This window comes from Hippoglossus hippoglossus, chromosome 12 (genome assembly GCF_009819705.1).
Source record: "Hippoglossus hippoglossus isolate fHipHip1 chromosome 12, fHipHip1.pri, whole genome shotgun sequence".
Lineage (NCBI taxonomy): Eukaryota > Metazoa > Chordata > Actinopteri > Pleuronectiformes > Pleuronectidae > Hippoglossus > Hippoglossus hippoglossus.
This window is the reverse complement of record NC_047162.1, coordinates 15,101,005-15,128,654: the sequence shown is the minus strand read 5'-3', so window position 1 is coordinate 15,128,654 and position 27,650 is coordinate 15,101,005. Positions and strand designations below refer to the sequence as shown.

General features: G+C 43.0%; 1 protein-coding gene across 3 annotated transcripts in view; it reads right to left on the bottom strand.

The window, feature by feature from the left end:
• The window catches only part of ank1b (ankyrin 1, erythrocytic b), a 60,889-nt gene that overhangs the window by 6,846 nt on the left and 26,393 nt on the right, over positions 1–27,650 (bottom strand). Inside the window, exons 3-40 of one of the 3 annotated variants that reach the window (XM_034601778.1) lie at positions 23,227–23,328; positions 20,483–20,581; positions 19,769–19,867; positions 19,372–19,470; positions 18,777–18,962; positions 18,396–18,494; positions 18,116–18,214; positions 17,880–17,978; positions 17,354–17,551; positions 16,857–16,955; positions 16,485–16,583; positions 15,799–15,897; positions 15,471–15,668; positions 15,245–15,346; positions 14,905–15,003; positions 14,462–14,659; positions 14,286–14,384; positions 13,981–14,079; positions 13,645–13,743; positions 13,153–13,245; positions 12,888–12,960; positions 12,713–12,733; positions 11,340–11,463; positions 11,049–11,112; positions 10,714–10,826; positions 9,558–9,782; positions 8,959–9,113; positions 8,504–8,715; positions 7,019–7,223; positions 6,762–6,858; positions 6,406–6,634; positions 6,096–6,224; positions 4,174–4,293; positions 3,829–3,913; positions 2,657–2,731; positions 2,252–2,383; positions 1,832–1,990; positions 1,016–1,087 (exon numbers count right to left, since the gene is read on the bottom strand). In XM_034601778.1, coding sequence (XP_034457669.1) covers positions 1,016–1,087; positions 1,832–1,990; positions 2,252–2,383; positions 2,657–2,731; positions 3,829–3,913; positions 4,174–4,293; positions 6,096–6,224; positions 6,406–6,634; positions 6,762–6,858; positions 7,019–7,223; positions 8,504–8,715; positions 8,959–9,113; positions 9,558–9,782; positions 10,714–10,826; positions 11,049–11,112; positions 11,340–11,463; positions 12,713–12,733; positions 12,888–12,960; positions 13,153–13,245; positions 13,645–13,743; positions 13,981–14,079; positions 14,286–14,384; positions 14,462–14,659; positions 14,905–15,003; positions 15,245–15,346; positions 15,471–15,668; positions 15,799–15,897; positions 16,485–16,583; positions 16,857–16,955; positions 17,354–17,551; positions 17,880–17,978; positions 18,116–18,214; positions 18,396–18,494; positions 18,777–18,962; positions 19,372–19,470; positions 19,769–19,867; positions 20,483–20,581; positions 23,227–23,328 — 4,654 coding nt within the window. The remainder of the gene's footprint in view (positions 1–1,015; positions 1,088–1,831; positions 1,991–2,251; positions 2,384–2,656; positions 2,732–3,828; positions 3,914–4,173; positions 4,294–6,095; positions 6,225–6,405; positions 6,635–6,761; positions 6,859–7,018; positions 7,224–8,503; positions 8,716–8,958; positions 9,114–9,557; positions 9,783–10,713; positions 10,827–11,048; positions 11,113–11,339; positions 11,464–12,712; positions 12,734–12,887; positions 12,961–13,152; positions 13,246–13,644; positions 13,744–13,980; positions 14,080–14,285; positions 14,385–14,461; positions 14,660–14,904; positions 15,004–15,244; positions 15,347–15,470; positions 15,669–15,798; positions 15,898–16,484; positions 16,584–16,856; positions 16,956–17,353; positions 17,552–17,879; positions 17,979–18,115; positions 18,215–18,395; positions 18,495–18,776; positions 18,963–19,371; positions 19,471–19,768; positions 19,868–20,482; positions 20,582–23,226; positions 23,329–27,650) is intronic. The other 2 variants (XM_034601776.1, XM_034601777.1) reach the window with 2 other exon arrangements.

Sequence of the window (27,650 nt, the reverse complement as noted above, 5' to 3'; positions counted from 1 at the left end):
ACACACTCACACACACATACACACACACACAAACAGACACTGTAACAGCAAAGCATGCGACATGCACGTGCACAAACTGTAGTACACACACAGAGCTGGACTGAGAGAGGAGGAGAAGGTCCACACTCTGACTGAACGAGGGAGGAGCGCGGGGAAATAAGATGACAAGAGAGGAGGAGGCCCAGAGGTCAACATGAGGTCATATGAGGTCAGAGGTCGGAGAGGAAGAGCTGTGAGGAAGAAGAGCAGGAGGAGGAGGAGGAGGAAGAGGAGGAGGAGCAGGGCGGCTGGGCAGCAGATATGACATGTCATAGGTTCAGAGAGAGAGAGAGAGAGAGACTGAGAGGAGGACAGAGAAGGAGACTGTCCCGAGGAAAAGACACAATTTCAAGGTCGCAAGATCATTGCACTTGTGTAACAACGTCTGCCATCAGTGGGGGTGAAATTCAGTCTTTTTCTCAGGGAAAGAAAGAAAGAGAGAGAGACAGAAAGAACGAGGGAGGAGTAGAAACAAGGTATGAAGGCCCAGAGAACACGATCATCTGTGTACCAGTGTTACTTTTGACTAGTGTATCCATCCCAGGCACACACACACACACACACACACACACACACACACACACACACACACACACACACACAGATATCGCACAGAGCCAGACGAACACCAACGTATAATCTGAACAAACATCCGTCATTTAAAAAGAGGAAATTAAGTGTTTGGCCTTAAATGTCTTAAAAATCCTGTCAGTAAGAGTGAACGGGAGTTTTCCTCATTTCTCATATTAAGCACGAAGAATAAGAACCATCATGTTCAGGGCTCAAATATGAGGTGTGAAAGAAAAAAATGACTTGTGCCCTTAGTGCATGCTGCAAAAGGCCGGGTTCATGGTGGGAGAATGACACCATTCGTCAGACCTTAAAAAACATGGCTTGAGTTTCATCATCATCATCATCAGCGTCATTTTGACATGAGCAGCAAACCACCATGCAGCCCGAGCTCCCTTCAACTTACCCCTTCTGAAAAACGGGGGTCTAATAACTCGAGGCTTGTGCACTAGGCGCGGCGGCCTTGTGTCCGTGATCTCTTGTGGAGCAACAGAGACAACAATGAAATGGCTGTTACCCAGACTCCAGGCAAACAGGGTCTCAAATCTTTCATTGTGACGTCTTAGCTAACTGTCATATGTCAGTACATCTGTGAGTTGTATTTATTTACATGCTAACTCAAGATAGATGTGAGTGAATAATTGACACAGAGACAGAATTATGGTGCTTTTATATGAAATAATGTCACCAAGCACCAAATAATTCCTATAAAACTCTTCATTTCTGATCATTACAGATTATAAAGAGACAATGAGCTGAACATTTGTCTCACGGGGAATATGCTGAATATTAAATCCATATATATTTAATCTCTTCTCACTCAAAATATCTTTAAAGGAGACACGTTATGCTAATATTCAGGTTCATAGTTTAAATTGGGTTATTAAGGTTCACATGCTAACATGAGACACTTTCCTCAGTGTCCATCGCTGCAGCTCCTCTAGAGGAAAGAAACACTGAAAAAGCATCATGTGTCTCCTTTAACAAACTTTGGAAGACTTCACTTTACTTTAAAACAAGTAGATTCCTAACACAGTATATAAATAAGTCATGATCTAGACTTAGTGACTGTTTTACTTGCTTTAAGATTAAAAATACATTAAATCACTTCTTAAAGAGCGTCGCACATATTTTATAAATACAGTGGGCTGAATATTCACTGCTGAATATATTGATTTGAGCATTGTGAGTCTTATGTGCACGATGCGTTTGTGTGTCTTACCATTGCTGACGCTGGGCGACAGCAGAGTGGAGTCGCGGTCGCTGAGTCGACAGGCGCCCTCGTCCAGAGAGCAAGGCGCTGGCGGCTGGGCCTGTCCCTCCAGGGACGTCACGATATCCGCACGGTCGATGTTCCTCAGGGCGATGTACAGGCTCTCCACTGAGAGGGGAACACATTGGTGGGAGGAGACGGAGACGGGGAAACAGGTAAAACAACAGAAGAAGAGAAGACACACAAAGAAAGTCAGGAAAGATGGGAGATTATTGAACAGTCAAAAAACAGTCACAGATTCACTTCTGTGGTGAAACTGGGATAATATCTGTGACTTGCAGCTGCTTATGTGCACTGGGAAATTAATTCTACATTATTCATGCAGCTGAAAAGTAATTTCTCAGAGAGGTACGGTTGTGTTGGACTTACTCTTGGCCCTTTTGCCTTCTCTGCCCACCCACAGGTTGAGCAAGGCAGAGCTCTGGTCCAGCAGTGAATTGGGATTCTCCACACGGATCCTGTTGATGTCGTCCGTGCCAAACTGAAGCTCTCGTGCCAACTCTGCCAAGAGAACAGACGAGCGGATTAACAGAAACCTCCATCTAATAATTCTCTGTGTGTGGAACGCATTCCGAGAACTGTTCATCTTATTGGTTTCACACTCGGTACGAGTATTGTTCTGGGCTCAGGGAAGTGCAGTGTTGAATTTGGTGGGATTTGATCATGAAATACACAAATATTAATAAAATTTGACCACAGCCAGTCCTTACTTGCTGCAACCAGCATCACCACAGGCCGAGCAAAGAGAAAACACGGATGTAATAAGTGACTGACCTGCCCAACTCAAACCGAGCTGCTCAGATATGATGTTGATTTTGATCTCGGTCCTCTCCATGGCATTCACTGTGGCTACAGAGAAAGAAAAACAGAAAAATATAAGAATCTGTGGCCCCAGAAAAATGTAACTGAGGAGAATCAAACTCTGACTCACTCAGTCCGGCTGATATCTAAGAGACTGTAGTTTGCTGGTAAAATGATGTGTGAAGGTTGTCATGAGTAATTTAGACTTAATTGATAAATCATATCAACTTCCACCAACTTTCTATGTTGTGTGATTGATATGTTACTCAAATTCTTCTTCTTTTTTTTGGTTCTCTTTCCTAAAATACTTGCTATTACATTTGTTAATAGCAAAACTTACCTCGACAAAAGCTCTGCTCTGTTGAAGGAAATTAGCAGCACACACAACAATGTTTTTATGTCCACATGATCCTCGGGGCCGTGTGGGAAAGGGGGCCGGTGAGAATTTCGGGGTTCATTCAGGTGCTAGTCTCACCAGTCAGAGTAGCATTCAGAAACCGTTACAGAGGGACTGAGGTGCAATGTAGCAGCGCTGTGTATTTGATAGACAGAAAAGGCCTTTTCCCCTTCAATCCCACCCACTGTCGACACCAGTTAAACCAACCACAACGGCTCAATCTTGGCTCATTTACCCCAGGCCAGTGTCAGGGCTCCTCTGTCTAGCTCCACTGCGAGGTCCTGCTCATCTCCGCTGCTAAGCTACAGGTGCTGATGCTAACGGTGTCTGCTGCCATGCCATTGGAAATCGCAGTGGAGAAACCAGCGCCATGCAAAACCAACCACGGGGGTCATTCATCTGTTGTCATAGCTACCAGGACACTGAGGGAAAATAAGAGGCTAATTTGCCAAGTGCCCTGGAGCCATTTTGGGTCATGTTGGGGGGGGGTTGCTGCTCAACTTTTGGTCGCACATTCAATATACGATTTGCTCTGACCGCAGCGCAAAGAACACTGGGTCATACTGTAGAGCAGTGCATTGCATCCAAGGCTCAGTCTGTGCCATGCGTGCACGCGAGACATATAGGGGGTGGGAAGAGTAGGGAGCAGAGGGTTGTGGGTAATAAAAAGGGCAGTGCAACATTCAGTGCCCGTCTCCGCTGTGTTTGTATCAGGAGAGGGCTGAGGGTCCGGCAGAGAAACACTCACCCACACCCGGCTCGTTCAGAGCACTGTAGCGCTCCCTCAGGGCGAGAGGGGTTAAAGTCCTCCTGCGCTCCTCACTCCCAACAACCTGAAATGAGATAATAACAACAAAATCACATTATACTTACATGGTTACTTTTGTCTGGCATGTCTTTAATGTAGTACTTTTGTACCCTTTTGATAAATAATGGCAAAATACATGAATATGAGCATAATATCAACCACTGTTTACATTTTCAACCCATGACAAATATCCCCTGTTTCAAATACTGAAAATTCTCCTTAAATAATGAGCAGAAGTCTTTTAAACAACTTTCGAAAAACTTTATAAAGATTGCCAGTTCTTACCTTGACACAAGGTGGCATGGTTATGTTAAGGTTACACAGAACGTGCTGCGTGTCCTCGTACTTGGTGCACTTCCGCAGAAAGGATAAAAAGCCAGCGGCCTCCTTGTTGCTGTCTCTGACCTGAGATCAGGAAAACCCAGATGGAGAGAGGACGAGAGAGAAATAGAGAAGAAGCCGAAGGACGCATAGAAGTCAGACAAAGAAAAGATGGAGAATATCGAGAGAGAAAATAGTGGGGAAAGGAGAGAAAGCAGATAGAGGAGTAGACGAGAGATTAGAACAATAAGAAGTAAGCAAAGAGAGATGGAGCAAAGAGGAAGGGAAAGACGTGACAGATTAAGAGACAGGACACATGAGAAAGGAAGAGTAAGAAACAGAGCAAGAGTGAGAAAGAGGAGGGACAAAAGAAGACAGATCAAAAAAGGTATTAGATCCCTCCACAGTGTCTGGGGCATGTGGCGGAGTAACATGGGACGAGAAGCAGGGGGAAAAAGGGATGGAAGCAGTCCACAGGCAGGCGAGAGGGAGAGATTTACCTGCACATTTACCTGGACGTCTGTCAGACCAGACAGTTACAGAGTGACCGTGAGAGAGAGAAAGAGAGACAGTGAGACAGACACATACAGACAGGCAAGGCCGCAAAGATAGGAAGGCAGGCAAAGAAAGTGAGGGCGTCACAGGACATGCAAACGATTACCCGAGTGAGTCGACAGGTAGATAGGCAAGTTGTTTTTCGCACCATAATTAAAAGATAATAATCAAAGTATTGATCTGATGAGGAAATGTGTCTCACTGACAGACGGACACGGACAGAAAGACGGTGACAAATAGATGAGGTACCACACAAAACAAATGAGCAAACTAGTGAAAATGTACAGAAATATAGACAAACATGAAGAGGCATGTACATACACACACACTGATAGGCTGAAGATATATCTGCTGTATTCTAGGCGTGTACTGTGCATGTTACTGGAGAAACACAGAACTCAGACTATATGGAAATTCTGGATTTGTATTCTGCAAACAAAAAATCATGACGACCCTGGAGGAGGTAAGTTCTGTTCCTTCTGAGATCATATCAGAAAAAGAGCGATCGCTGCGGTGTGGTGGATTTTGTGAGGCCTTTAAATCAACAATGTTATCTGTGTGTCTGCTCCTACACTGCCCCTACTGTTCATGTGTGTATCGCATCTTGCGGTCATTTCTGAGGACGTGCACAACCGATGCACCAAACGGACACATGATACACGAGGAAGTCATGATGTGTGCACGTATGCGTAGTGAGAAGCACGTGTATCTCCGGCCATACAGTGCAAGAGAAGGGTATTTAAATAACAAGAAAGAAAAGAAAACCAAGGAATTACTGTAAGTTATGACAAGAGAGAAGGACAGATTTTATAGTGATTCATCCATATCCAAAGGGAAACACATTGCATCAAAATAAGGCACAATTATTATCTTGTTGTTTATTTTGGAAAAATAAGGATTTGACAAACCACAAGGATGAAGAAAAAAAGACATCAAGTTATGCAACATATCACAATATATCAAATTATCAATAACATTTATCGTATATTATTCTATTCCATTTAAAGATCTTAAACTTAGACAGTGTTACACATTTGTTTCAGGTGTGGTGTGAGATTCCTGTGGTGCAGAGGGAACACAGCGCTGTGCTCGGAATCTCAACTTTTACATGCTAATGGTGAGACGAGCTGAAAAGTGTAGATCACAGTGAAAAGCACACGGACAAGTGAAGAAAACCACCGTATGGACAGGTTGTCTCAGTGATCAGCAGGTGGGGGGGGAAACCGACTAACAGGACACACTGAACCCGACAACACGACGAACCACAACACTGTATGAGTAGTGAGTGACAGAAAAAAGGCAGGCATATGAGCAGTGAGACAGAGACAGACCTTGACAGAGACGGGCAGCCTGTTGTCCCTGAAGGCCTGGAAGCTGAAGCTGCGGGGCTGCTGCGTGGCCTTCCTGATGGGCACGAGGTTCCCAGAACACTCGAGGTGCAGCGGCATGCCCTCCATCAGCTGTGGAGAGCGCGAGAAAACGTTAAGGGTGACAAGATGAATCAGTTTTGAGGCAGCCAGAACTAAACTTATAGATGATATAAATCATTCGATAGAAACAAGCGCTAACTGCTCAAAACCCACATTTATCTCCGTAACACCTTTCCCTGTCTCTGCAGTTTAACTGTGCTCCTGTACTGACCTCGATATCTCGACTGCGGGCCACTTCGCTGAAGTTTTCATGCAGCTCCAGCGTCTTGTCCATCTTGTCATCCGTCATGCAGTAACAGCGCAGACGACCCTCCCGCACTTCGTTCATCTTGGCGAAAATGACAAACTTGGCCATGTACGGCACGGACATTAACTCCCGGTACAGCAGGTTGGCAAAGGTCACGGCCTCCGCTGTGCGAGGACAGTCTGCCAGCCAGAACCTGGAAGAAAGAGGCAGAAGAGAAAAAGCCAGATAGAAGATGGATTATTATGCAGATGTGGGCTGAGGAGCAGGGAAGAGACGCTGACGGGTCATACATTCGCCCCGGCTCCTGTTGAGGCGCTCACCTTGCAGACACGTTGGTGGTAAAGTTGGCACAGTTATGAGCGTACATCAGCTTAGTGGTTCCAGTGATGTCCTCCCACTGAGCTGGTGCAGTTCCACCTGAGGCACAACAAACACACCGTCATTCATGCCCCAGTGAACAAGGTGTCAAGATGTCTGAATACACTTGTACTGCACATTTTATGTAAAAATAAATCATTAATGCAGAGATATTAGGCAAACGTCTTGTGTGTTTGATCATCTCTAAAGTGGATTGTACCAATGACACTGCAGAGCAGACGCAAGCTGGTGGTATCACCCTCCCCTGCATCCCGAGCGCTCTCCCTCCAGGACGGTGGCAGTGGGATGCGCAACCCGATTGGACGGTGGAATTTGCGTCGGCGTGGTTCGATGGTCACCACCGGGCTGAAGGTCGCCTGGTTGCCAAGATGCCGTGTCAGCAGTTCGTCAGGGATTGGCTGCGCCTGAAGTGGAAGTGGCGAGGGGAAAGGTTGTTGAGCAGGAAGATGCCAAAAAGACAGAAAAACAAAAGAATATGGAGCCGAACAAAAGGCGGGGGTGTAAATTTGTTAATTAAGATACAAACAACTGAAGCAGAAACACGATATAAAGGCTGAAGTACAGTAGGTGATGCAGGAGCATAGAAAACAGGCAGGAAACAGAAACAAGGGGAGGATACAAAAGGAAAATAGAACAGGACATGTGCTGTAGACTGAAAAAACATCAAACTCGCAAACATACTCACACATGCAACCAATTCATATTTCACACTTGACCCAGCTCAGATCAGTGCATCAGCTTGGTCAGTGTGGCTCACAACTTAAATCAGGGAACTGAGGAGTGATGGATGGCTGGATAAAAGGAAAACATAAACAGAGCAGCATAAGGCATAAAGCAAAACTCATGCACCTTCCTGAAATAACATCAGTGCAAACCAGTGCTTTGACGGACAACGTAAACAGCAGCATACACCCCAAAAACAAAAACAAAATGAAATGTGGAGCCCGTAATCCGTCATAATCTTTCTGTCGTGGAGCACAAAGCCGAGTGGAGGTGAAGTGGGAAAAGAGACCGTCAGCAGGAGCGTGGGCCAAGTCCCCATATGTGTGTCTGTGGAGGTCTGGATGAGTGACAGTCGGCCGCACATTCGCCAAAAAGGCTCCTGCTGCAAATGCTAATTTAGAAACGCTGCAGTGTGGCAGCACAGGCTGAGACGATCATCAGGTCAGGGAGAGGATTATATCAAATGTATTATATTGACGTCTAATATCATTTGCTAATTTAAAGACCCTGAAAACACACAGGGGTCAAAAGTTTTCTCTCGTAGATGCAACAACTCATAACGCGATTCACAGACGTCCTTAAAAGATCAAGATTGATAATAACAAGAGAACAAATAATCTGTCGGCAGTCAGCAATGCAGATTATACATTAAGTCAGATTTTGGGTCATTTGTCAAACAGAACATCAACTTCAGGATTTTAAATCTGTGAAATCTCAACTACAAACAAAAAGAGCTGCTGGTAAACGTGTTGGCACAGATCCCTGAGTCACAGCCTGAGAATCAGCTGTTCAATAATTCAAACATCTGTCCTCAGTAATTCTTAAAAAGCACCAGATTGTCTCTGTTGTATGAACAGCCGAGCAATTAGGAAAGATGTGTTTTCAATTCTGCTCTTCCCTCTCCGCTCCGTTCCATCCCTCCTTTCTAATATCCTTCTATAATCTGAACTGCTCTGCTTACCTGCAGTCCCAGCCTCACTCTTTTGGTGACGGCCGTCTCGGGGAAGATGGCGTCGACGTGGGGCACCAGCTTACTGGTGAGCCGGCCGCCCTCCGGTCCGATCAGGTCGCTCTCCTGCTGAATGCGGGAGACCACGGCGAAGTAGAGCGGGAAGTCAGTGGAGATGATGCGACGGATTCTCTTCTTGTCCAGCTCGTCGTGACTCTCCAGGTCTACAGATGGTGAAGAGTGAAGAGAAGGAGGAAAGAGAAAGAAAGGACAGAAAAACAAACACACCTCCTTAATTATACATATCCAGGTGAGGGAGAGTTTACCTCTGTGTCACTGTTGGCACAAGTTTCCTACAAAAACACATCCTCACCCTGTGCCCTTGTTCATACACCAAGACTAAAACTAACTTATCTGCAGCCGTGCAAGGTCTCACAGAGAGTGGAATCCATCATTGTCACACTGACCTTCATCCATGCCGTTCAGAATAGTTTCCAACACCTCGTCGCCATAGCGATTGCGATGCTCCTTCCAGACGGAGCCGTTCTCGCTGCGCAGGACCACGAGCTCCCGGTCCCCTCGGCCCAGGGAGGCAAAGTGTGGGATCTCCACGATTACAGGCCTGCGGAAGAAACAACAACATAAATAAATCATAAAGTGAAGTGATATGAAATTGGATTTGTAGCCTTGTTTTGGTAAAATAATATATATTATTAAATATCAAATTTAGTTTTCTTCTGTTATTGTTGATATCACCATCATGTAGTCTCTGCATGAGATGTGCACACGTATCAATGTCCACTAGATGGCACAATGACAAAGCTCATTAATATTACAGTAAGGTACAACAATTAATTGACATAACTATGACAACTTTAAAACTATTTGTATTAGACATTTAAAGAAAATGTTAATGTTTTTGTAGGATCCTGAGAATTTTTTTAAACCAGAACACAAATGTGACAGATTTATAATTTCATTTTAAATTCCAATGTCATCAACAGACACATTTTAAAAAACTACACTTTAAAGCTGACCAACAAATTAAACTACAAAGCTAACCCACCCTAGGAACTGCATACTGGACGGTCCCAGGGAGATGATGCGGCTCGCGAGCCCCTCCCCTTCCACCAGTGGCGGAGGCGTGGTCAGTTTCTGCGGTTTGACCAGACGACACGTGATGCGCGTGGGCGCGGCGCAGGTCCGAGGAGGGATGATGACCCTGAGGCCGTGGTGTCTGCTGCCTCGCATGGAGCCTCCCCGAGCATCCACCATAAAACTCACCAGGAAGCTGAAGGTCACACAGGGTCATCGTTTTTATTTATCATTAAATAACACATTAGATAAGACAGGAACATAAAATTTAACAACCATGCTGGGTTTTCCTGGGAGAATTTCTTCCCCCTGAATGAAACACAAAATGATCAGTAATTTGTGTATCGTTAGTAGCAGTGTTTTGACTTTATGATTGAATGCAGAGCGATTCATAGAGAAGACACCGATGCAATGTGTTGATTCTCTTTTCATTTGACTTGTCTGAGTATGACAGGAGAGGGCGGGCTGTCGAGAGAGGTCATGAAGTGCTGCCAGAATGACACTAAAAGACTTTAAAAAAAAAGAAAGACGCATGCTGTTTGATCCTCCATTAGACAGGCAGCTTCAAACAAGTGTGTGTCTGTGTGTGTGTCTGTGTGTGTGTGTGTGTACATGTGTCTGCTGACTCACTGTGCTTTAATAAATGATGACTAAGCACTGCAGACTAAATAAATTCACATCACGCTGGATTAACCTCATGGAGCTTGTCGTTAATGACTTAATTACAGATGTTTTACGCATCAACAGCATAAACATAGTTTAGGGAACGGAAAAAACTGTTCATGTTCCTCAACATCCATCTTCGATATATTGTCTAACTTATAACACACATCCTGGGTTGGATTTAATAAAAAAGTTCCTTTGCCGATAGCAGATTTCTGGGTTTTGACAATCCTGCGGAAAAGGGATTAGGTGGAGGGAGGATATATATATTTTAGTTTGGGTCACTGATCTCACTGAGTCTCGGAAATCTTGTCTTTATGATAAGAAATACAGCCTCAATAAATAACACAAGTATTTTAGATGTTGAGGGTGAATATCCCTCGTATGTTTGAAGGTCTTCTGCACAAGTCACAGTGAGATCGAACATGAGGATTAAACATTAGCTAGATGTTTTATTAGCTCACCCCGTGTGAATGGGGCTGGCCACAGGGCTGACATTGTCTGAGGTCTCTGTAGCGGGACTGCTCGGGATGAGAGAGTCGTCATCGTACTCCTTTGGCAGCGGGATGGGAGTGTGCTGAGGTCGGAGAGGGAGGAAATAACAAAGACGGGGCAGAAAATATTTGAGAGGCGGTAAAATAACCATGACGGAGAAGATTAAGACAGAGAAGAGTGGGAGGGAATGACAGAGCAGACAGAGAGAAAAAAGGAGGGAGAGAAAAGATTGAGCATGATGAACAGAAGCAATAAGATAACACATAAAAAATATATGTAATGTACATGGTACGGTTAAACCTACCTGATCCAACATAACCGTCTCTGGCGACACACAAGGGATTCTGGGTATAGCAGGAGAATACGGCCTGTGGCAGAGGAAGAGAAGATAATGTAAGACAAGAGAAAATGGACGGCTTCAATTCTATAATAGAAATTCTAATAACACTATTGTATCTCATGCTGCTGCAGACAAAGATGAATTATGTAATTATGTATGCCGTTCAACAACTCCAATAATGACATCTTCATTATGTTATTCTTCCACTTGTGGGTATCATGCACGTTATATATCATCCTATGCACGGGGACTTACGTGGTTCCCATGCCTCCCTCAAAGTCTCTCAGAGTCTTCTTCGGCGAGAGGAAGTCATCGTCCTGGTCCTTGAAGTCATCAAGCTTCAAGTAGCGGGCTCCGTCCATCCCGAGCAACTCGTCTCCTGTGGGCCACGTAAAGAGTTAAGGAAGAACGAGGAAAAAACGAAGACTGGTAATAAAAAAACAGGTTGCAAAGAACACATGAAGAATCGAGAGAGAAAAAGGACAACACCAGGGGATTGCAGGGCAAAATGATGCTGAGCTCAACTCTCAAGTTCTTCCACTCGGTCGTAAAATGTGAGGATCTTAAACTAATCTGCCAAAAGGATTTAGTTTTTCCCCCTCAGTGGATTTTTATATCATTTGAGAGGGACAGTATTTTGAACTGCGGCAGACCTCTCAGCTTGGATCAAAAATAATGCCACTTAATTCAATTCTGCGTATGTGGAAGCAGTAACTGTTACACCACCATAACTCCCATCCCTCCACCTTCACGACGCCACAGACAAATGGTCACAAAGCGATTTCAGATAAACAGTTAGTCCAAGCACACCGAACAACATCTAGAGCGAATGGAAACCAAAGGAGTGAAAGAAGAAGTTTGGTAAAAAAGACAGTGAATATTAACACAGTTGAGGACACTGCATGGACGGCAGTGAGCATGCCCATTAAAGATGAAATCACATGTGGAGATGGTTGTTTCTGTGTAGGAGAAAACACTTCAATTATTAAAGGAAGAATAGATATTGAAATAATACGTTCAAAAACACCTTAAAACAGCTTTTTACAGATTAATTAGTATAAGTTGGTAAATAAAAAAATAGCAACACAAAGAAAACCGATTGAAAATTAAGTTTTCATGCGAAAATCCTTTCAAAATTTTGATTTAATTCTGAAAGACGGCGACGTTAACATTAATTGTGTTTTGTTTACAGTAGCAGGTCCCAGCTGGTTCACAGCGTGTGTGTAATCAGCTTATTGATTAATTAGGCTGTGAAAAGCAGGAGTAACTGCGACGCTGAATTGGAAAGAAGCCGTTTGTCTTTTAAATTGCAGAAATACTGGAGCTCTGTCAATTATGAAACCATGGACAGATAACGCTGGTAACAAGGAAAATGTTGTGACTACATGCTGATGAGAAACAGACACATTTCTATTAAATAAATCTCTGAGCAAGAGAATAATGATAGAGAAGACAAAGACAGAGAGGAAAGCAAACAGTGCCGGAGTCGAGAGTAGAGACTCAGAGGAACTGAGTAAAAAGACAATTAGTGACGCACAGAGAAAATGAGGAAAAAGTACAACTGCAATGACGGCACAAGTTCACTAGCCACCGGACCCAACAAGGTAGAGATACAGACACAATCCTACCTAACGTTAGCTGGGCAACCCCTACAAAACAAATGGGAAAGGGGCGTTATAAACAGTCATGTTCACATCTGAATTCATTGATATGCCAATGTACCTCCCAAACATTCTTCTTCTAAATCAGAGTCAGAGCTGAAAATGAATGATCGAAGCTGTGCAGACAAATCAGATGACCTACCTTCATCCTCTGAGACATCCAGTATCTCATCCACTGTCTCAGGAAAACTCATCCGATGCTTCTCTGTGGTGATCTGTGAAGAGCAGCAGCAGAGAACGGTGGAGAGTAAAAACGAGATTAAAACTCAAGTTTCAAGCAGTTGGTGGAGCTGAACCTGATCAAGACAAGGGAATTATTTCATTGAACATCTGAGTCATGGTCTGTCAAGGCTACTTCTTTGCGCGCAGGTGTAACCATGTGAACCAGGGAGGATGTGTTTGCTCACCGCAGAGACGGACTCCTCGGTAACCAGCTTCAACACGTCAATGACGGAGATGTAACCGAGCCGCTTAGCAATGCCCAGGGGAGACGTCCCGTTCTGTACAGAGACGGATGACAACCATCACACACAATATTGCAACAATAAAAGTCCTTTTAATAAAGTATTTGATAATACAGCTTTCACAGCACCTGCTATTTTTACAGATAATGTCAAAATGTGATAAACCTTTTAAAAGTAGAGGGAAAAAACACCAAGTGAATAAACATACAGAACATTAAATCATTTAATGACAACAATTGCTCTAGAAGAAAAACTGAACTGATGTTAACACACAACACTGTTTGAATGTGTGAGACCAAAAAGTAAGAGAATCATCTCAGTGGGAAGTCGTCACTTTGCTTATTTGTTTTCATGTCATCTATTGAACAAGTGTTTATGTTTAGAGGAAGGTTATCACAGGATAATGGGGGGAAGGTTTTCCATAAAGCATCTCACCGAAGTGATCTCATTCGGCTGGGCTCCGTTTTTCAACAGCAGGGTGACGATATCAGTGTGGCCTTGCTGAGCCGCCTGGTGAAGAGGGGTGTAGCCCATCTGGAGGAGTAAAGATGGAGGTGGTCAAACAAAACAAGACACAGAGAAAGCAGTGATTCAATCTATGGTTTTGGCGCCTGACGCTAAAACCAGTGTCGCCCCTGACATGCGGCTCATACTGGTGATTACTGGTGGGTAAACAAACATGCAAACAAAACTGCAATCATCATAAGGACCATATGGGGAACAGGTCTTACGTATGTATATATAGTACACGTGAGAAGAGAGACGTGTTACCCTTGTCTTGCTGTTCACATGAGCCTGCTGCTGCAGGAGGAACTTCACCATCTTGATGTTGCCATAGTGACAGGCCACATGAAGGGGTGTGTAGCCCATCTGAGACGAGGAGAGAGAGAGAGCATGTGAAAGCATGTGTGAATCGTAATAGAGGCAAATGTCTTAAGATATTTATACTTTCTAATTGTGTGTACGCTAAACATGGTATTTATAGTCATGAATCTATTTAATTAAGAAACTGGAGAAAACATCTTGTGATTAACATCAGTAATGTGAAATAAATCAACTCAGCGACATCAACTTACCCGTGAAGCAGCGTAAACGGACGCTCCCTGTTTCACCAGCGTGTCAGCGATGCCCACGTGACCCTCCTGAGCCACGAGGTGCAGAGGGGTCAGTCCATTCTGAAAGACAGGAAGAATTTAACAGGAGAACGCAAATTATATCACGAATGCATTTGGATCCATTCTACTGTCCATACCTTGTTTCCCAGATTTACGTTGGCCTGTTTGGCGATGAGCAGAGCCACGATGTCAGGCCGTCCCTCCTGTGAGGCCAGGTGCAGGGGCGTGATGCCTTGGAGCGACTCGGAATTGGGTGAAGCCCCGTTCTGCAGCAGACAACTGGCCACCTCCATCTGGTTCTGCTTGGCGGCTATGTGCAGGGGAGTGTAGCCGTTCTACAGAGAAACAGGGACAAACAAGCACAGAGTGGGCATCGCCTGTCTTAACATTCTTCTGGTCTAATTATAGATTAAAACTTCAATCCTGTTGTGAGAGAGTGTTTCAGAGAACGAAGATTGTCACGTAGTTGTGTTTAAGCACCACACACTCGTTTTTGACCTGTTTTGGTTATTTGTGTCAGCGATGGGTTAGCATGCCGCCATGTGTGAGCACATCGGACACACACATGTGAGCGTCTTACTCGAGCTGTGCTGTGTGCAGATCCTCCCTTGCTGACCAGAAGTCTCACAACATCCAGGTTGTTGTGATGGACGGCCACATGAAGGGGTGCCAGACCGTTCTGTTAAACACACATACAAATACACAGATGCGCACATATATAAACCAACAGACACACACGGAGACAAGAAAACAGCACAGAAACACATTTATATATGAGACACATACTATGATACTCTATCAATCAGCTCATTCTCTATGAGGTGGCGCTTTCTGGCTGGATTGATCGTCACAGCCTCGTAAAAAGTGCGTCATTGTTTTTGAGGAGAGATCTGAACTAAATAGAGCACAGACGGTCTCACCTTGCCGGCTGCGTTTGGGTTGGCTCCTCTCTCCAGAAGGAGTTCTGCCACGTCCACCTTTCCATACTTCGAGGCCACATGGAGGGGAGTGAAGCCCTTCTGCTCAAAAGAGAGAAAGACAGAGAAGTTTACCAAACATCCAACAGCTTAAGGCAGAAATACTGTTGCACCAACTGAGCATCCATCCAGATGCAGCTGCATTTTTGTAATTTGGCTTCTGCTCTACCTTCGTCATCTTGATTTGCTGCGCTCCAGCATCCAGCAGTATTCGAATGGTGTGCACGTGTCCTTCACGTGCAGCGATGTGTAAGGGAGTGTGGCCCGCAGATGTAGCTGAGTCGGGGTTTGAGCTGTGCTCAAGCAGCAGCTTGACGAGCTCCTTGTGGCCCATACGGGCGGCACAGTGTAGAGGCGTCTGATCGTCCTGGACCCAGACAAGAAGGAGGAAGAGGTCAAACAGGATACAGGAAAATCACTGTTAACTAGGTTTCTATTGATTTTGCACTTGAAGTGTTTAGGTTTTCTGACAGACCTCCTCTAGAAATACTTCATACCTTAGCCTTCGCATCCACCTGCGCTGAATTCTGCAGCAAAAACTGAGCGACTTCACAGTGTCCTGCTCTGGCGGCCATGTGCAGGGGAGTCTCCACTTTCTGGTGGAGGTAAACACACACAACCACACTCAATCTACAGAGTACAATGTAATTTGTATGTATTTAGACTTTCAGGTTATTCATCCATTACAGTATATCTGTGAGATGTTCAGGTTATTCTAACTTGTAAAGAAAAACATGTTTTTTATGGTTATTTATTTCCAGTTTCTTTACTTTAAGATCAGGGTTAAATATCTTTTTTGTTTAGTATAAAACAAATTCACCTATAAATCCACCTTGCTCATCCGAGGGCCCATGGTTCAGATCAGTCTATTAATTTCAGTAATCCAGACATAATTAGGAGCTCATTCTACAATTTAATTTTTAACGACACTGACTTCACGTGGTGGTGAAAAAGAAACTATGGCTAATTGTTTTATTAATGACCCATACAATTAATCTTCTCCTGTAATTAAGTATTTCAATTAGCATGGAATTCAATCTTTCTTAAAAATGTGAAGTGAGGACATTTTGTAAAACATCTCCACACGAATAACTCAAACTGTTAATTTGATCAACTGGCAATATTGGAAAGTTAAAACAAATGACTAGATTGTTTAATTTTGGGAAAGAAAACCGGTTCTCACCACATTGGAAGCATTAGGTGAAGCTCCTCTTTGGAGCAGGTTCTTCACGATGTTCAGATGACCCATGAAAGCTGCTACATGAAGAGGAGTGAGACCAGACTGCACAAACACAGACAGAGAAGAGCATCGCGGCTCAATATAAATCCACTACCGAGACCTCAGAGGACATTCTCTAGTTCTTAAGCCACTTCTGACTGACTGGCAGTCAAAACCTTAAAGACAGGAGCTGCCATCTGACAGGGGAGTGGAGGAATTTGAAAATACAGCAGGGATTTATGAAGCAATGAAGGTTTAGGTTCTTTTTTAACGCCAGAAGTGTGGATTTTTATGATCATTTTCTGACTTGTCTCCTTTGTGGCCACGTCGCCTCACCTCTGTGACAGCTTCTAAGGAGGCGGAGTGCTTCAGCAGCAGGTCCATGGACCGCATGTGGTTCTTCTTGCAAGCAATGTGGAGAGGTGTGAAGCCATTCTGGAAAAACAGAGAAACAAGGTTCACAACTAGACATGTGTACGGTCCAGAGGCTTTTTCAATCAAAAGACACAGTTCAAATAAAGCTTACAGGTTTTCTGCTGTAGGTTATAAAGGTTGAGATTATATTGTGTGCATTTCACTACTGAATCCATACAGTGATGGTGAATGTTAAACATGGCAATACAAAGATTCAAAGATAATCTGTACTTTCTGCTAATAGTCCTGAATGATGAAAGTCATTTAATAATCTGTATAGTCCTAAAAAACAAGACATTCAAAGTAAATAACTGCTGCATTTAACAATATGAAGCTCACAAAATACTTTAACCTATTGTAAAGAGTGACTAAAACCTTTTTTGAGTTTCAAGGTCACGTAAAAATGAGCGGTTAGTCACCAGAGCACGTGAATTGGCTTTGGCCCCCTTGTCCAGTAGGACTTTGGCCATGCGGTGGTGACCACAGTGGGCTGCTACATGAAGAGGGGTTAAATGGTCCAGCGTGATGTCATCAATCTCGGCGCTGTATTGCAGCAGCTGCTTGACACAGTCCATGTGGTCCCCCTGAGCTGACATGTGGATGGGGGACAGACCATTCTGCAGGAGACAGGTGGAGGAGGAAGGTGGAGAGGAGATGGAGATAGAGTAAGTCCTGTGCATGAATCATCCTGATTGTAGCTCAGGAAAGCAGAGTCCTTAGAGGTCTGATAATCAATCCATGGTTGACAAGAGTTTAAATTAAAGTGCCTGGTTAGGACATCTTGATTCAAGCTAATTAGCCAAACTTGCATGAAAGCGTATACATTTTTAGCAAGCTAGAAATATGAGATTCAGTCAAAGTCAGTATTTAACCGGAAACCTTGATGATCGATGCAGATTACAAAGCTTCAAAGGATAGATTACGTATTTCATTACGCTCATCTACCTTGGTTTTAGCCTGGATGGGAGCACCATGTTCCAGCAGGAGCTCAATAATGCGGACGTGACCATTCCTGGCTGCACAGTGGAGAGGAGTCAGCTCATCCTTCAAAGAGACGGAGAGGGAGACTCATTGGAAAAGTGTTTAACGGTATAAGGGACAGAAATGAGCACATTAGCAGGAGGGAGGATAACGGATGAGGGGAAACAGAGCATCCAAACTGACTAAATGCTTTAATCTACCTTTGTTGTGGCATCAATCTGTGCTCCTCTGTCCAGCAGCAGTCTGACCATCATCACGTTTCCCCTCCTGGCAGCTATATGAAGGGGTGTGATGCCATTCTAGGGAAGCAGCGGAAAAAACAAGTTAGTATTCGTCACCATTTGTGAGTCCAGATTATTTAAAAATACAACAAAAGTACTGTATAATAGAAACTAAACTTCATGTCTAGGGGGGAATACAGCTGTAAATACTCCCGTTTCCTCAGTTTCATTTCTGACCCTGCAGCTCAGATGAACTGACCTTGGGTGTGAAGTTTACGTTGGCTCCTCTGTTCAGCAGCAGCTGGGCTACGCTCATGTTCTCATAGTGGGCTGCGATATGGAGAGGTGTGAAACCAGTCTACAGAGGAAGAGACGCGATGGGAGAGGAGAGTGTAAAGGCAATCTATAAATACCACTATTAAAATGCAAGGTTAGACATGACACAGATTACAAGATGATAGAGTTTGGGTATTTTTACTTAGTGTTATTTAATTTTGATATTCTATTCATTCATAAACACAAGAGCCCAGTTATTTGTATTCCTTCTGCACATTCAATACTTTTCCTAATCCTTTTTCCTTGGTTGATTGTGTTATCATATTAAACCTTTACACCAGTATATAATAAAGTTGGTACATACCTTGCTGAGTACATCCGCATTGGGATCGTTCTGCAGGAGAACTGCGGCGGTCCGCGTGTCGTCGTTTCGAGCGGCGATGTGCAGTGCGGGGAGCCGGACTTTGCCCTTGGTGCCGTAGTTGATGAGCAGCGCCACAACGTTTTCGTGGCCCTGCTGGAGGGCGACGGCCAGTGGAGTGAAGCCATCCTGAGATGAGAGAGGATGAGGGAAAGAGATTGAGAAATAGTGGACGAGCAAAAACAGGGCATAAAAGGAGGAAGAGGAGAGAAAGATAAAGGACTGATGAAGAGGTGAATAAGAAACCATGCAGAACAATGTTTTCTTGAGCTGATACAATGAAGGATCTAACGTCCTGTTGCTCAGTTATTCTTTAACCCGACATTAATAAAAGAACAAATGTGTATTTTTATGGAAAATATGCTAAAACAACCATTAACCATCTCATTAACAACAAATGACCTGTGTGAAAGAAACAAGCAGCAGATTGTCACTTTCCTAAACTGTGCTTTTCTGTCACAACAGATACCAATGATGTGTAAGGATCTAATTACGGGGAAACCTCACAATCCAGCAGGCAGTTTGAAGGGACACGTACCTCGGTCGGGAGACTCTGATTGGCTCCGTTCTCGAGCAGGAACTTGACGACCTCTAAGTGATTCTCCTGCGCTGCCATGTAGAGAGGACTGAACCCTTTCTGCTCGGGCACAAATTCATTATGTAGAGTTTCAAATACACAATCACGACATAATATGAACCTTTAGGACAACACACACACACACACACAAACACATCTGCATACATACACAGATTTAAAGACTCACTTGACCTGGAAGAATACATATTTAACTTGTGTTTATCTTTACAAGGACACACACCCGTACAGTACAGAGACTCACCCTCACAGATAATGTATTTAAATATATGGACAACTCTGTAGCAGATGCGTCACAAACACACACACTTTCTCTTGCTCACAGCTCGTGGTGACTCACGTGTGACTGGGCATTAACGTTGGCACCATAGTTGACGAGCTCAGCCACCACTTTCTCCTGCCCCGCCAGCGCTGCAATATGGAGAGCAGTGTTCCCTTTCTGGAGGTCACACACACACACACACACACACACACACACACACACACACACACACACACACACACACACACACACACACACACACACACACACACACACACACACACACACACACACACACACACAAGGTGAGAGAACAATACACAGTGAATGACAGGAAAACAATAGGAACCTAATGGCCTCAATCTGTGCATGTAGAACTTGACTCAGACCCGTGTCTAGTGTTTTGTTTTTTGGCCAGTATGTTAAAAGAAATTGTGAATTGTATTTATAGTCATGTTCTATTTTTAGCATTCAGCTCATTTTGAAGCAAAACACTGTAAAAAATCCTAACTTTTTTTTACAGAAATACTCCGATAGACATAGACCCTGACATGAGATAAAAATATTGCATTTTTGCAGATAAAGTGGTTTTAAAAGTTTGTGGTTCCACGTGTTAAGTGCTAATTTCCACATTGTGGGACTAATGAAGGATTATCTTGTCTTATCTTATCTTAGCTCATGGATGCTACATGCGGTTGAACTGAACTAGTCCACGAGTTAAACTAAAGCTTAGAAAAGTGCTTCATTCAGTTCAGTTCAATTCAGAATGAAATACGTCAGAGAACAAAGTACCTTGGTGGTGGCTTCCAGCTCAATGCCAGCGTGGAGCAGCGACAGAACCATTTTGACGTGACCTTCTTTAGAAGCCAGGTGTAACCCGTTGAGACCATTCTTAAAGAGGCAACAGAGGGATTTAGTCACTTTGAAACTGGAAGAAACATAAGGTTAGGATACTCTGAAGTATTGAAATGTTAGAGTAATGAATAAAGTATTTCAGAACCTTTCATAAACACCAAATTTTGCTTATGAACACCATCAAAACTCCCAACTTAATATTCCCTCTGTTCTGAATGCAACCAAATAACTTGTGGGATGTTAATAAGGATGAAGAGAAGCGGAACACGCTGTATCTTCCAGTCTCACGGTCCCATGAGCAAGTGCAACATATGCACATTTTCTCCAGCTGAGCAGAACATCACTCGTCTAGTTACTGTATCTCTGAAATTAACAGATAAATTCACAGCAGGAGGACTCAGTTCTGACAGAATTAACAACCTGTGAGGGGGGGAGAGAGGCTGGCAGATAACTGCTCCATCTCAGTGGTCCGTTTATCTGTCTGATTGTCTGTCTGGCCGAGTCTGAGCTGCTCAAACCGCCAGCTGTTACCAATCTGGCCACCAGGAGGCTCCACGTTCCGTTCAAAACCACTCTCAGGCTTCCCATCATACTGCAGTGTCACTCAACTCAAAGGGGTAACACAGCATCACTGCGAGCATGCACGGAGGGATGGGAAACACTCTGCGCCTGCAAAGTGAGAACATCTACATGGGATTTTCGGTTTCCTTTTCAACTATATCACCAGGGACAGAGAGAGAGGAAGCAACATGAGCCTGCAGGTTTTCAGATGTAGCGAGGACGAGTTTGTGCTGCAGAATCACATAAATCTCAAATACAAACACCATCTCTGCCCTTGCCTCGGTCCCCATTAAAAACTCATCAATACGATGTTACAGAAAGAGAAACAGAAGCAAACAAGAACAAACTGCAGGGAAATTAATCACATGAGAAAATCACAATTTGAGCCTTTAGCAACACAACTGGAAAAGGGTATGAATGCAATGCAATTATCTTGGGCCATATCAATAATGATTATGTAGATGATTATAATCTTAATACCAAGGTGATAACAACCCTTTGAACATTGTGCAAAATGTTCAGTTTTTTGACTCAGCAGTCGTTTGTCTTCTCTTCTCATCTATCACTGTGTTAGTGTGTGTGTGTGTGTGTGTGTGTATAAATAGTGCAACACACACTGAGGGAGACAGGCGTTCATACTTTATGCCCAGACTTCCTCTTCACCAGCACATTCATTCTTTAACCCACATACTGACAAGGTTAATGAGTGCAATTTACACAAACACACACATAGAAAGACACACACAAATGCGCGCACACACACACACACACACACACACACACCTGATAATGTTGTGTTATGGTCATGATGCAACTGGATGTAAGAGAGGAGACAGTGAAGCCGCTCATTAAAAGGAACAATAATCTTTTTTACTTGATTAGGATATAAGGAGATTTATTTTATTTTACCTTAGATTGAGAAGAATACTGGGACATTACTGCACGTGGTGTTTTCAAATATTCCTCTATAAAGACTAAACTTTGCAGAGTCTCTTCTTTCTCCATTAAACCTGATTCATAAGCTGTAAACTTTGTGATTTGACTTTCCAATTAAATTCTTCTTTCCCTGTTTATGATTTCCTTCCACAGAAAGAACGAGACACTCGTTCTCTAAAGTAATTATTATTCCAGTCCAACAGCACATATTCTGATTAGGTTGAGAACTATCTGATGATGGTTTAGAGGTAATTTGCCAAACATCTGGTCAAAGAATCGGAGACTTTCGGGTTGTTACGGTCTCAGCAAAAAGCCCAGATATATATAATCCCACAGACAGGGGTGCCTCTAAAGGTGAAATATTTCATGCTCAGAACAATAGGTAGCCAGAAGGCAATGCGCAAAGGAACCAGTAAAACCAGACACATTTACTACTACCAATATGCTGCTGCTGGACATGAGTGAATGAACTGCGGGGTGGTTTCCAGGAAAACAGCACATAAAGTGGAAAGAATTTCAGCTCTACTATAAAATAAATATGATCTAGACCAGCACCGGTGGAAATCTCTCCAGACTAACATTACTAAGTCAAGCAGTAACATGCTCCTGCCTTGGTTCAGCAGTGATCTTTACTGTGTATTAACAATTTAATGTTTCTCTATTAATAGTCAAGACTGCTGTAGCTTTTGACCCCTCAAGAGAACGAGCATAGACTCCAGACACTGGTTTTCCATGTCAGTTAAAGGACCAATGCCAATATCAACGTCCTGACAGAAACAGTAACAAAATTTTAATATATCGGAATTTAAAATCAAGGTATTACTGGTACTGAATGATTTAGAAGTTAGCTTAATGTCCTGCAGACACAAACACAGTAAGTGAGCAACAAAACAACCTCCAGACTCAAACGTTGAGAGGTCCTTTCTCCACGAGACACCATGTGGAGCAATGAATCATGAAGATGGGAGGAGATAACAGCTGAAGACATGGTCCCGTTCTACAATCACATTTAATTCTACACAAAGTCTGCTATCTCGTTTTTCGTTTCCTTCAGGTCCGGACCTGAAGTGAACCCTCGCCACAATTTAATTTGTTTTGTTAAATGGAATCTGTGAATGGGATCTTGCTGCCACTGACACACAAACATTGATCTCTGGATAGGGAGCCGATCGAATCCATCTCACTTGATTAGATGTGTTGATGTCGAGTCTGTTCTTGAGGTGATCATGAGCCTTGTCCACGTTCCCCGAACGAGCTGCACGCAGGAAGCTGGTGGATGCATCCGCCTGCAATGGACAAAGAGGAGGAGTGTTATAAAAAGGGAAAGAGGCGATTATTGCAGATTAATACCTCTAGAATACCTTTAGAAATAAAAAACGCGAATAAATATACAGCAGCTCCTCCAGCATTATCCACAAGTCCTTGACATCAGGATGCACTCAAAGGCCCAGTCAGGTTACAAACTGCTTTTCAATCCCTCGTGAAATATAACAATCAGGCGAGACACACAAAGTAGGAAATACAATACTCCATTCATCTCCTCACCTGCCCTCTGTCAGAGGCTAAAAATGTCAGAGCGGTTGCAGTTGAGCTTCGCCCACACTCTGCGCTTGGCAGGCCTTCATAGCCGAGCACACTTCGCCACGAGCTCCGCTGCCTGCCTGCCTGATCTCAGAGGGAACGCGCCTGTGGCTGGTGTGTGTGTGTGTGTCAGTGTTTGTACGCCCACCTCTGTATTCATTCATCAGCCAACAGTGTAATGCAGCTGACCTGCACAATGAGATGCTTCCAATGCCCTGAGGAGGTATTCTCCCTCTCTCTCCCTCTCCCTCTCTCTCTCCTTGTGACCCAGCCCCTCTCCACCCCTGTCCCCGGCAGAGTTACGGATCTGTTTGAGCTGTTACTCCCAAGTGGCTTAATTATCCCGAATTGCTGAAAGACACGCCTGCCCTTTACAAATCACTGAGACTTTTTTTTTCTCCTCCCGTCATATCTGTGCTGATGCTGGTGATTGACACACTGCTTTAGATTTTATCAAACACACAAACTAGATTTGCTTCCCTATCAACAGTCTTATTTCCCCAACTTTATTTATATCTTTGCTGTTTTTCATGTCCATTCATTCCAATAGTTTTCTGTTCGACTCCTTTTATTAAAATATCAGGATTCACCCCTCAAATGAGCTTCTTTGACATTTTGTTATCTAACTCTCAATTCAAACCAGGAAGCTCTGTTAATTATTACCTGTTATTACCTGTGCAAAATAGATTATGATTTCATCCCTGTCCATTATGTGTTAGCTGACTTGTTTGTTTCTTTGTTTATCGGCAGAATTACACGAAATATAGAGAACTGATTTTCCACACAACTTGGAGGAAGGATGGGACACAGGGGCAGATCCAGTAGTTTTTCTTTTCCACTTTCTGTCTTCTTTATATAAAATATTAATCAATTTCCCAGGGAATAATTTATGCTTCTTCATGAAGAAATGGATATCTAGGGGCCTGACATCAATGTGTGTGTGCAATCTGGATCTTTTCGATTTAAAAATGGTTTCAAACAGGGATTGGATTTTAAAGTTTTGCTGCGTACAAAGTATTTTTATCACTTTCATTCACATTGTGATGTTGGGCCCTTGGCGAAAGTATGCGCTCTACTGAGTACCATTATATTATTACTTACTTAAATAGACCCCAGGCTTCTGAATACTTCCCAAATCCACTGTATACTAAAAATATTTGGCTTCGCTTGAAATCCAAACAGTCTCCTTTGTTTGATGTGCTGTGTTTTTTTTGTGCCTCTATTGTTCCATCCTAAGTGGCTGAGTGACTATGTGATCTATTCCCCATCTCATCCTGGGCTTTGAACATGAGAGCTAGACATTACTCAGCGTAAGAGAACTGAGGGACAGGACTTCAAACAGCCTCTGACAGGAGCCTCTGCAGATTCACATCCTAAAGCGTCGGTACTGTATGTTTTTAGCTGCCTGTCCCACTATAAATATTTAAAAATGAGGAAACTGGCATTTGAAAACATGCATGAATCCACCATTTCTAATATCCCAGTTAACCTTTTGTTTTCTTCTTCTACACCTGCATCCCTCCTCCTCCTCCTCCTCCTCCCCCTCCTCCTCCTCGTTCCCCAGGACTCCACACCTCCCTGCTTCATGAACCAGATTTCTATGTGCATCCATCATCTGGAATATGAGCTTGTTAATGATTGTGTGTGTGTGTATATATATATTAATTCAACAACAGCATGAGTCATGAGCTGACCATATTTTGCAGAAAATGGAAAAATCTGGCACCACCACCTTCCACAAACTCATTCTGGTGTTCATGTTGCTGTGAGGCTGGAAACTACCTACTATTCATCCATACATCACAGATAGGTGCCTCAGACCCTGGCAATTCATTACTACTTTATTTGTAATTATAGGGTCAAATACACTCAATAATGATTGTTACTGAGACCCCCCCTTACAATGCATGAATCAGTCGTTCATCTGCCCTTCACCTGCCTGTAAATCAGATTTTCCTTTACCTGCCCGCTACCATCATTACCCTCAGTGGAGACGGTTCTCATCTAACTGTACTGGAGAAGTCAATCCTAAATCAATTCGATAAAACAAGAATACAGTCTCATTTCGCAAGTGAGGCCATGTGATGTGATCCCCGGGCCAAATGAAACCAGATGTTTCACACTGTATCTGCCTCAGGTGATTATGAAGAGTTTTACAACGTGAGGCAGGAGATTGAGCTTGATGCCAATTCACAGCAAGTGAGCGAGCAGTGATTGATTTTTGAAATTTTCTGAAAACCTATACGGCCAAACGTATTTTTCATCTCAACTTTACGCTTCATTACTTATTTAAACATATAGATTACACAGTTTTTTGTGAAATGTTAATGATTGGATTTCAGTTTTTAAAATAAATATATGGACAACGTTTATACATGCCACATTTTCAGTGACTCTAAACACAAAAAAGTTACCATAACCGTAATATGCCAAGAACAAGACACATCAACACACTATACATGACTAAAGTAAAAAAAAAAAAGAGGAAAATTAGCTATTTATCAAATAAATATAAATATCAGAGCACAGTTTAAACTAGAAAAAGAGAAAGTTGAGAAAAGAAATACAACAGCACTGGAAAAACTGTTTTCAGGGGCATTGAAAGAAGTAACAGCAACACACAACCACCACCAGTCAGTCGAACAAGTTATTTAAAAGAATACTACATTTTAAAATCTGACTTTAATCCAAAAAAAACAGCCTCGTTACTTTATCTCATTTCAAATGAAATACTCATAACCTCGTCTGAGTCACTAATGCTGTGTAGAGGGAAATCCATTTCACATCAGCCAACGTCAGTGGAAATATTCATGGGTCGACTTATTATTTATTATTATTTTTTTTTTTTGGCAATGCCTTAAGAAACCCTGCAGCAGCAGCAGCAGCTGATGAGGACACACAGCTTAAGTGTTGCAGAAATAAGTAGAGTGTAAACAAGTGTAACAGTAGCATATTTACGCCGTTTGTTAAAGAGCCACATTCCTCAGGCTTGGGTCAACGTCTCAGAGGCCACAACTCAGTCAGCGCTGACCCGCATGAGCCGAGGAGACAACACACACCGGCCGAGACAGCTGGTGCAGACAGTGAATGGCAGAGACACACAAACAGAAGAGGGCAACATGTACAGTGGTTTAAATGAGGCTCCACAACATCAAATCCTTGAAGATTTGGTCACACAAACTTTAAAACCAGTCAGAATTTATGGAGTATAATCCCAGTTTTGACTTGCAGGTCAATAATCACTCATGGCTTTGATATATTATGACATATACAGAACCCCATGCACCAAGCTGTAATGATTATCCATAAAACATATAAGTCAATAAACCATATGTTTGAGATCAGCAGTTTTCTCAGCGAGACAGATTTCAGTTAAAATGCATACAAACAGATATCATCAATGAATGTACAATATTTGTTTAGGATTCCTTTAATGAAAATGAATAATGTCAGATTGAATTCTATATGTGAAAGCTTTATTCACATCTGTAAGGTCTAACACTGGTTCACGAGCTGGGAATATGCTGGATGTGAAATTGTGATATGCAAACAGTATTGTATTAATGTTTGTGTGTGTGTGTGCTGTAATTTAAGATCCGCTCATCCTTGTGCTTCGTGTTTCAACCTCTCCTTCCTGTGTGTTGAAAATCTGACTTGAATATTCTCACAGTTAAACACGCATACAACCTCACGCTGAGCCAAAAATAGATTGGTTTCCAAAAAAAAACTCGACATGACTGAGGCCAGAAGAGGCTGAGACGTCTGATATTAATACTGAGCGAGAAGATACTGAAATCTAAACTGCCATAGGCACAATCACATCGGTTTTCTGTGCTTTTCTTCAATTGGCACCAACGTTTTTAAACACGCGCACACACACAAGCATTAAATTGCAACTTTAAATATATTAAAAAGACAAACCAATGAGCAAGAGCAAGTGAAGTATTCTGATTTTGATAGAAACCAGTCTCACAAGAGGAGTAACACCTCATTCCTAAAAAGGATAACGTTAAAAAAAAAAACACAT